Raw genomic sequence first — 10,683 nt, forward strand, 5'->3', positions numbered from 1 at the left:
ACGCAAGCGCTTTTTTTTTCTTTTTTATCATTTTGTATATACCATTATGCATATACATACGTGATACGTACACGTACGTGCAAACCGTACCTTTATAAATCTTTATTAAAAATATACATCATCGAGACGGCGGATCGCGTCCGTATATGCATCCGTAAACGCACACACGACGACGACGATCTCACGCAAGCGTCCCTTTGTATCTTTTTTGCGTACCATAACGACATTCATCTCGTCGAGACGGCGGGTCCGTTTATTCGATAAATAGACCTTCACGCAAGCGTCTCTTCGAGCTTATTTATCGTTATTCCCTCTCTCTTCGTGTCGAATTTTCGTGTCTGGTAAGAAAAAAAAATTCGAAAATGATCGAAATCAACGGATACAACGGACGGAAGGGATTTCTTTTCTTTCCCTCCTCACGTAAGCCATCGTTCCGTGATTTCATTATTCGTTCGATGTACAAAGTACATTTTGTATTTGGTAATGGAATCGAAATTCCATTTTATCCTTCTCCTTGTTTATCTCTTTTTGTTACGCATTCTCTTTTGTATGTTTCATTCGTTAATGATCCTTCCGCAGGTTCACCTACGGAAACCTTGTTACGACTTTTACTTCCTCTAAATGATCAAGTTTGGTCATCTTCCCGGTAACATCGGCAATGCCGAGACATTGGCCGCGCACCAGTCCGAAGACCTCACTAAATCATTCAATCGGTAGTAGCGACGGGCGGTGTGTACAAAGGGCAGGGACGTAATCAACGCGAGCTTATGACTCGCGCTTACTGGGAATTCCTCGTTCATGGGGAATAATTGCAAGCCCTAATCCCTAGCACGAAGGAGGTTCAGCGGGTTACCCGGGCCTTTCGGCCAGGGAAAACACGCTGATTCCTTCAGTGTAGCGCGCGTGCGGCCCAGAACATCTAAGGGCATCACAGACCTGTTATTGCTCAATCTCGTGCGGCTAGAAGCCGCCTGTTCCTCTAAGAAGATTTGTTTGTACGTTGGTAGTAAAACTCACCGACCGAAGCCGAGGGCCTTCGAGATACCATAAGTTACGTCTATTTAGCAGGCTAGAGTCTCGTTCGTTATCGGAATTAACCAGACAAATCGCTCCACCAACTAAGAACGGCCATGCACCACCACCCACCGAATCAAGAAAGAGCTATCAATCTGTCAATCCTTCCGGTGTCCGGGCCTGGTGAGGTTTCCCGTGTTGAGTCAAATTAAGCCGCAGGCTCCACTCCTGGTGGTGCCCTTCCGTCAATTCCTTTAAGTTTCAGCTTTGCAACCATACTTCCCCCGGAACCCAAAAGCTTTGGTTTCGGAAGCTGCCCGCCGAGTCATCGGAGGAACTTCGGCGGATCGCTGGCTGGCATCGTTTATGGTTAGAACTAGGGCGGTATCTGATCGCCTTCGAACCTCTAACTTTCGTTCTTGATTAATGAAAACATTTTTGGCAAATGCTTGCTTCTGTCCGTCTTGCGACGATCCAAGAATTTCACCTCTAACGTCGCAATACGAATGCCCCCATCTGTCCCTATTAATCATTACCTCGGGGTTCCGAAAACCAACAAAATAGAACCGAGGTCCTATTCCATTATTCCATGCACACAGTATTCAGGCAAAGGTAGCCTGCTTTAAGCACTCTAATTTTTCAAAGTAACGTATCGGCCCACCTCGACACTCAGTGAAGAGCACCGCGATGGGATATTAGTTGGACCGCCCGCAAGGAGCTAAGCCCACTGATAGGACGTACCACATAATGCCAGTTAAACACCGCGAGCGGTGAACCGACACTGTGACACACAGATTCAACTACGAGCTTTTAACCGCAACAACTTTAATATACGCTATTGGAGCTGGAATTACCGCGGCTGCTGGCACCAGACTTGCCCTCCAATTGGTCCTCGTTAAAGGATTTAAAGTGTACTATTCTGATTACGGGGCCTCGGATGAGTCCTGTATCGTTATTTTTCGTCACTACCTCCCCGTGCCGGGAGTGGGTAATTTGCGCGCCTGCTGCCTTCCTTGGATGTGGTAGCTGTTTCTCAGGCTCCCTCTCCGGAATCGAACCCTGATTCCCGTTACCTGTTACAACCATGGTAGGCGCAGAACCTACCATCGACAGTTGATAAGGCAGACATTTGAAAGATGCGTCGCCGGTGCTAGATGACCATGCGATCAGCACAAAGTTATTCAGAGTCACCAAAACAAACGATGGACGAACGGACGAGCCGTCCGCCACCGATTGGTTTTGATCTAATAAAAGCATTCCTCCCATCTCTGAGAGGAATTCTGTTTGCATGTATTAGCTCTAGAATTACCACAGTTATCCAAGTAAATGTGTCCACGATCTAATGAACTATAACTGATTTAATGAGCCATTCGCGGTTTCACCTTAATTCGGCATGTACTGAGACATGCATGGCTTAATCTTTGAGACAAGCATATGACTACTGGCAGGATCAACCAGGGATCTTAGTTTATTATTAATATATTTTGCCAATTTTGACATATATATAGATATTATTTTTCTGCCGTTATGCCCTCATCGATCGATCACATAATAGTCTTTATAAATACTGATAATGCACTTGGGCTGATGCTAAACATTTGGTAACCTTTTGAATACCCACCTCATAAAGTGAATATAAATCACGCTGAGGCATATCCTAAATGTAATATCATCAGCACTTCCACAATATGCCTTTATTATCACAATTTCAAGATCCATATTTCCATAATATCATATAAGTATAAAATTTATAATATAATATTGTGTTTTATTTAACAATGGGGTGTTACAATAATATCATCGTCGTTTCTTTCTCACTTACAACTAAAGCTCTCAATTGGCAAGAATGGTGTCGTATTGCAAGCCACTAAGAACTGTTCGATGACGCCTGTACGCCCGCAGGGATTTATATATCCTTAGGTGTGTGAGGCCTGATCGCTCGAGGCTAAAAAAGCGATGCTCTTCGTCGCGAGCAAGTACATGGCAAAGCCACATACAGGGTCACCAGCGTCCTGGCGGTCGCTTCTGCCGCCTAAGAGCCGATATCTGGTCATAGACACTGACTCGCGCTATGCAGTGGAGAAAGATCGAAAAGAACTGGACAGAAACAGTCGAGAAAGTATTTCCTTGAGGAGCGGTGCACCGATTGGTTTTGATCTAATAAAAGCATTCCTCCCATCTCTGAGAGGAATTCTGTTTGCATGTATTAGCTCTAGAATTACCACAGTTATCCAAGTAAATGTGTCCACGATCTAATGAACCATAACTGATTTAATGAGCCATTCGCGGTTTCACCTTAATTCGGCATGTACTGAGACATGCATGGCTTAATCTTTGAGACAAGCATATGACTACTGGCAGGATCAACCAGGGATCTTAGTTTATTATTAATATATTTTGCCAATTTTGACATATATATATTTTTCGTCGTCGGTGCCCTCACCGATCGACTACAATAGGTCTTTATAAATATTCGAGCACGTATCAAGCATGCTAAACATTTGGTAACCTTTGAAAAAATTTAATTTCATAAAGCGCGTAATATAAATTCACGCTGAGGCATATCCCAATGTAATATCAGCACTTCCACAATATGCCCTGTTCATTCACAATTTCAAGAATCATACTTCACAATATCATATATATAAAAATTATAATATAATATTGTGTTTTATTTAACAACGTGGTGTTACAATAACATCGCACGTCGTTTCTTTTCTCTCACTTTTACAAACTCAAAGCTCATCATACGAAACGTGTCGTATTGCAAGCCACCAAGAACTATTCGACACGCCCGTACGCCCTAGGGATTTATATATCCTTAGGTGTTAGAAAGGCCTGATCGCTCGAGGCTAAAAGTTGATGCTCAGTCGTACAAGTACACATGGCAAAAGCCATACATACAGGTCACCAGCGTCCCCCTATAGGTCGCTTTGCCGCTCAAGAGCCATTCGGTCATAGACACCGACTCGCGGCTATGCAGTGTGGAGAAAGATCGGTAAGAACTGACAGAAACAGTCGAGAAAGTATTTCCCGAGGAGCGGTGTACCGTATCTCGACCGAGATCGTAGAACGGACACGCGCCCGACGCTGCTCCGCCCGGCCGCACCGGACCGTCGCTTCTCTTACAGTAACCGAACGGCCGGCCACCATGTCGGCGCCGACCGGGCTAATGCACGGCCGCTTATGGTGCAAAACCGCTGTAGCGACAGACCGAGCGGAGGGTACGCTGGAACTTAGACTTCGATCGATGATCATTATCATTATACAAATTGGTAAAAAAAATTACAAATATATTAACAGGATGGTAGTGAAATGAAAGGTCAGAGCTAGATTTTTTCAAAAAGCCGTTCCTTTTTTCCTGATAAGAAAGCGAAGAAAACGACCTTTTAGCTGTAAGAAACAAAAAAAAATTAGTAACAATTATAAAACTGCAAAGGATAAATATAAATTGATTAATGGTGTGCACATACTAGGTTATAATGTTATTTGAAATTAAGAAAAAAATGCCCGAGTCATGTCGGTTCGGTGGCCCGACCGTACGCGCAAAGTCCCCGGTCATGTCGGTTCGCCCGTTCTATATATATCGCTCAGAGTAAAAAAAAATTATAAGTATATTAACATGACGGTATAAATGAAAGGTCAATATTATATTTTTTCAAAAAAATTAAATTTTTTTTTTCTCGATAAGAAAAGTTACGAAAAATCAATTTTTGATGAAAGAACAGAAAAAATTAAGAATATAAAAAATTGCGAAGGATAAATATAAATTGATTAATGAAAGAAAAACATACCAGTTATAAGGTTATTTTTCGAGAAATTAAGAGAAAAACACCCGAGTCACGTCGGTTCGACCATAGCTCGATCGTACGCGCAAAGTCCCCGGTCATGTCGGTTCGCCCGTCCTGCGCGTATAGCGCAAAGTCCCCGGTCATGTCGGTTCGCCCGTCCTACGCGTATGGCGCAAAGTCCCCGGTCATGTCGGTTCGCCCGTTCTATATATATCGTTCAGAGTTCCCCGGTAAAGAAAAATTATAATTTATATTAACATGACGGTATAAATGAAAGGTCAATATTATATTTTTTCAAAAAAATTAAATTTTTTTTTCTCGATAAGAAAAGTTACGAAAAATCAATTTTTGATGAAAGAACAGAAAAAATTAAGAATATAAAAAATTGCGAAGGATAAATATAAATTGATTAATGAAAAAAACATACCAGTTATAAGGTTATTTTTCGAGAAATTAAAAAAAAACACCCGAGTCACGTCGGTTCGACCATAGCTCGATCGTACGCGCAAAGTCCCCGGTCATGTCGGTTCGCCCGTCTTACGCGTATGGCGCAAAGTCCCCGGTCATGTCGGTTCGCCCGTCTTACGCGTATGGCGCAAAGTCCCCGGTCATGTCGGTTCGCCCGTTCTATATATATCGCTCAGAGTAAAAAAATTATAAGTATATTAACATGACGGTATAAATGAAAGGTCAATATTATATTTTTTCAAAAAAATTAAATTTTTTTTTTCTCGATAAGAAAAGTTACGAAAAATCAATTTTTGATGAAAGAACAGAAAAAATTAAGAATATAAAAAATTGCGAAGGATAAATATAAATTGATTAATGAAAAAAACATACCAGTTATAAGGTTATTTTTCGAGAAATTAAGAGAAAAACACCCGAGTCACGTCGGTTCGACCATAGCTCGATCGTACGCGCAAAGTCCCCGGTCATGTCGGTTCGCCCGTCCTGCGCGTATAGCGCAAAGTCCCCGGTCATGTCGGTTCGCCCGTCCTACGCGTATGGCGCAAAGTCCCCGGTCATGTCGGTTCGCCCGTTCTATATATATCGCTCAGAGTTCCCGGTAAAAAAATTATAATTTATATTAACATGACGGTATAAATGAAAGGTCAATATTATATTTTTTCAAAAAATTAAATTTTTTTTTCTCGATAAGAAAAGTTACGAAAAATCAATTTTTGATGAAAGAACAGAAAAAATTAAGAATATAAAAATTGCGAAGGATAAATATAAATTGATTAATGAAAAAAACATACCAGTTATAAGGTTATTTTTCGAGAAATTAAGAAAAAACACCCGAGTCACGTCGGTTCGACCATAGCTCGATCGTACGCGCAAAGTCCCCGGTCATGTCGGTTCGCCCGTCTTACGCGTATGGCGCAAAGTCCCCGGTCATGTCGGTTCGCCCGTCTTACGCGTATGGCGCAAAGTCCCCGGTCATGTCGGTTCGCCCGTTCTATATATATCGCTCAGAGTAAAAAAAAATTATAAGTATATTAACATGACGGTATAAATGAAAGGTCAATATTATATTTTTTCAAAAAAATTAAATTTTTTTTTTCTCGATAAGAAAAGTTACGAAAATCAATTTTTGATGAAAGAACAGAAAAAATTAAGAATATAAAAATTGCGAAGGATAAATATAAATTGATTAATGAAAAAAACATACCAGTTATAAGGTTATTTTTCGAGAAATTAAGAGAAAAACACCCGAGTCACGTCGGTTCGACCATAGCTCGATCGTACGCGCAAAGTCCCCGGTCATGTCGGTTCGCCCGTCCTGCGCGTATAGCGCAAAGTCCCCGGTCATGTCGGTTCGCCCGTCCTACGCGTATGGCGCAAAGTCCCCGGTCATGTCGGTTCGCCCGTTCTATATATATATCGTTCAGAGTTCCCGGTAAAAAAATTATAAGTATATTAACATGACGGTATAAATGAAAGGTCAATGATAGATTTTTTCAAAAAAATAATTTTTTTTTTTCTCGATAAGAAAAGTTACGAAAAATCAATTTTTGATGAAAGAACAGAAAAAATTAAGAATATAAAAAATTGCGAAGGATAAATATAAATTGATTAATGAAAAAAACATACCAGTTATAAGGTTATTTTTCGAGAAATTAAAAAAAAACACCCGAGTCACGTCGGTTCGACCATAGCTCGATCGTACGCGCAAAGTCCCCGGTCATGTCGGTTCGCCCGTCTTACGCGTATGGCGCAAAGTCCCCGGTCATGTCGGTTCGCCCGTCTTACGCGTATGGCGCAAAGTCCCCGGTCATGTCGGTTCGCCCGTTCTATATATATCGCTCAGAGTAAAAAAATTATAAGTATATTAACATGACGGTATAAATGAAAGGTCAATATTATATTTTTTCAAAAAAATTAAATTTTTTTTTTCTCGATAAGAAAAGTTACGAAAAATCAATTTTTGATGAAAGAACAGAAAAAATTAAGAATATAAAAAATTGCGAAGGATAAATATAAATTGATTAATGAAAGAAAAACATACCAGTTATAAGGTTATTTTTCGAGAAATTAAGAGAAAAACACCCGAGTCACGTCGGTTCGACCATAGCTCGATCGTACGCGCAAAGTCCCCGGTCATGTCGGTTCGCCCGTCCTGCGCGTATAGCGCAAAGTCCCCGGTCATGTCGGTTCGCCCGTCCTACGCGTATGGCGCAAAGTCCCCGGTCATGTCGGTTCGCCCGTTCTATATATATATCGTTCAGAGTTCCCGGTAAAAAAATTATAATTTATATTAACATGACGGTATAAATGAAAGGTCAATATTATATTTTTTCAAAAAATTAAATTTTTTTTTCTCGATAAGAAAAGTTACGAAAAATCAATTTTTGATGAAAGAACAGAAAAAATTAAGAATATAAAAATTGCGAAGGATAAATATAAATTGATTAATGAAAAAACATACCAGTTATAAGGTTATTTTTCGAGAAATTAAAAAAAAACACCCGAGTCACGTCGGTTCGACCATAGCTCGATCGTACGCGCAAAGTCCCCGGTCATGTCGGTTCGCCCGTCTTACGCGTATGGCGCAAAGTCCCCGGTCATGTCGGTTCGCCCGTCTTACGCGTATGGCGCAAAGTCCCCGGTCATGTCGGTTCGCCCGTTCTATATATATCGCTCAGAGTAAAAAAATTATAAGTATATTAACATGACGGTATAAATGAAAGGTCAATATTATATTTTTTCAAAAAATTAAATTTTTTTTTCTCGATAAGAAAAGTTACGAAAATCAATTTTTGATGAAAGAACAGAAAAAATTAAGAATATAAAAATTGCGAAGGATAAATATAAATTGATTAATGAAAAAAACATACCAGTTATAAGGTTATTTTTCGAGAAATTAAGAGAAAACACCCGAGTCACGTCGGTTCGACCATAGCTCGATCGTACGCGCAAAGTCCCCGGTCATGTCGGTTCGCCCGTCCTGCGCGTATAGCGCAAAGTCCCCGGTCATGTCGGTTCGCCCGTCCTACGCGTATGGCGCAAAGTCCCCGGTCATGTCGGTTCGCCCGTTCTATATATATATCGTTCAGAGTTCCCGGTAAAAAAATTATAATTTATATTAACATGACGGTATAAATGAAAGGTCAATATTATATTTTTTCAAAAAATTAAATTTTTTTTTCTCAATAAGAAAAGTTACGAAAAATCAATTTTGATGAAAGAACAGAAAAAATTAAGAATATAAAAATTGCGAAGGATAAATATAAATTGATTAATGAAAAAAACATACCAGTTATAAGGTTATTTTTCGAGAAATTAAGAAAAAACCCCCGAGTCACGTCGGTTCGACCATAGCTCGATCGTACGCGCAAAGTCCCCGGTCATGTCGGTTCGCCCGTCTTACGCGTATGGCGCAAAGTCCCCGGTCATGTCGGTTCGCCCGTCTTACGCGTATGGCGCAAAGTTCCCGGTCATGTCGGTTCGCCCGTCCTGCGCGTATAGCGCAAAGTCCCCGGTCATGTCGGTTCGCCCGTCCTACGCGTATGGCGCAAAGTCCCCGGTCATGTCGGTTCGCCCGTTCTATATATATATCGTTCAGAGTTCCCGGTAAAAAAATTATAATTTATATTAACATGACGGTATAAATGAAAGGTCAATATTATATTTTTTCAAAAAATTAAATTTTTTTTTCTCAATAAGAAAAGTTACGAAAAATCAATTTTTGATGAAAGAACAGAAAAATTAAGAATATAAAAATTGCGAAGGATAAATATAAATTGATTAATGAAAAAAAACATACCAGTTATAACGTTATTTTTCGAGAAATTAAGAAAAAACACCCGAGTCACGTCGGTTCGACCATAGCTCGATCGTACGCGCAAAGTCCCCGGTCATGTCGGTTCGCCCGTCTTACGCGTATGGCGCAAAGTCCCCGGTCATGTCGGTTCGCCCGTCCTGCGCGTATAGCGCAAAGTCCCCGGTCATGTCGGTTCGCCCGTCCTACGCGTATGGCGCAAAGTCCCCGGTCATGTCGGTTCGCCCGTTCTATATATATATCGTTCAGAGTTCCCCGGTAAAAAAATTATAATTTATATTAACATGACGGTATAAATGAAAGGTCAATATTATATTTTTTCAAAAAATTAAATTTTTTTTTCTCAATAAGAAAAGTTACGAAAAATCAATTTCTGATGAAAGAACAGAAAAATTAAGAATATAAAAAATTGCGAAGGATAAATATAAATTGATTAATGAAAAAACATACCAGTTATAAGGTTATTTTTCGAGAAATTAAGAAAAAACACCCGAGTCACGTCGGTTCGACCATAGCTCGATCGTACGCGCAAAGTCCCCGGTCATGTCGGTTCGCCCGTCTTACGCGTATAGCGCAAAGTCCCCGGTCATGTCGGTTCGCCCGTCCTGCGCGTATAGCGCAAAGTCCCCGGTCATGTCGGTTCGCCCGTCCTACGCGTATGGCGCAAAGTCCCCGGTCATGTCGGTTCGCCCGTTCTATATATATATCGTTCAGAGTTCCCGGTAAAAAAATTATAATTTATATTAACATGACGGTATAAATGAAAGGTCAATATTATATTTTTTCAAAAAAATAATTTTTTTTTTCTCAATAAGAAAAGTTACGAAAATCAATTTCTGATGAAAGAACAGAAAAAATTAACAATATAAAAATTGCGAAGGATAAATATAAATTGATTAATGAAAAAAACATACCAGTTATAAGGTTATTTTTCGAGAAATTAAGAAAAAACACCCGAGTCACGTCGGTTCGACCATAGCTCGATCGTACGCGCAAAGTCCCCGGTCATGTCGGTTCGCCCGTCTTACGCGTATGGCGCAAAGTCCCCGGTCATGTCGGTTCGCCCGTTCTATATATATATCGTTCAGAGTTCCCGGTAAAGAAAAATTATAATTTATATTAACATGACGGTATAAATGAAAGGTCAATATTATATTTTTTCAAAAAAATTAAATTTTTTTTTTTCTCGATAAGAAAAGTTACGAAAAATCAATTTTTGATGAAAGAACAGAAAAAATTAACAATATAAAAATTGCGAAGGATAAATATAAATTGATTAATGAAAAAAACATACCAGTTATAAGGTTATTTTTCGAGAAATTAAGAAAAAACACCCGAGTCACGTCGGTTCGACCATAGCTCGATCGTACGCGCAAAGTCCCCGGTCATGTCGGTTCGCCCGTCCTACGCGTATAGCGCAAAGTCCCCGATCATGTCGGTTCGCCCGTTCTATATATATCGCTCAGAGTAAAAAAATTATAAGTATATTAACATGACGGTATAAATGAAAGGTCAATGATAGATTTTTTCAAAAAAATAATTTTTTTTTTTCTCGATAAGAAAAGTTACGAAAAATCAATTTTTGATGAAAGAACA

At 39.9% G+C, this 10,683-nt stretch overlaps 1 protein-coding gene and 1 non-coding gene across 2 annotated transcripts in view; both read right to left on the reverse strand.

Annotated features, from left to right (window-relative positions):
- Positions 1–562: 562 nt before the first annotated feature.
- On the reverse strand, positions 563–2,475 carry LOC133667698 (small subunit ribosomal RNA). The gene has a single exon (XR_009833319.1). It is a non-coding gene; the product is annotated as a small subunit ribosomal RNA (ribosomal RNA).
- Positions 2,476–3,563: 1,088 nt separating this feature from the next.
- LOC133667674 (uncharacterized) overlaps positions 3,564–10,683 on the reverse strand; it is a 9,656-nt gene continuing 2,536 nt past the window's right edge. Inside the window, exon 3 of the mRNA XM_062086889.1 lies at positions 3,564–3,612. Coding sequence (XP_061942873.1) covers positions 3,564–3,612 — 49 coding nt within the window. The remainder of the gene's footprint in view (positions 3,613–10,683) is intronic.

This window comes from Apis cerana, unplaced genomic scaffold (genome assembly GCF_029169275.1).
Source record: "Apis cerana isolate GH-2021 unplaced genomic scaffold, AcerK_1.0 scaffold1_AcerK, whole genome shotgun sequence".
Taxonomy (NCBI): Eukaryota; Metazoa; Arthropoda; class Insecta; order Hymenoptera; family Apidae; genus Apis; species Apis cerana.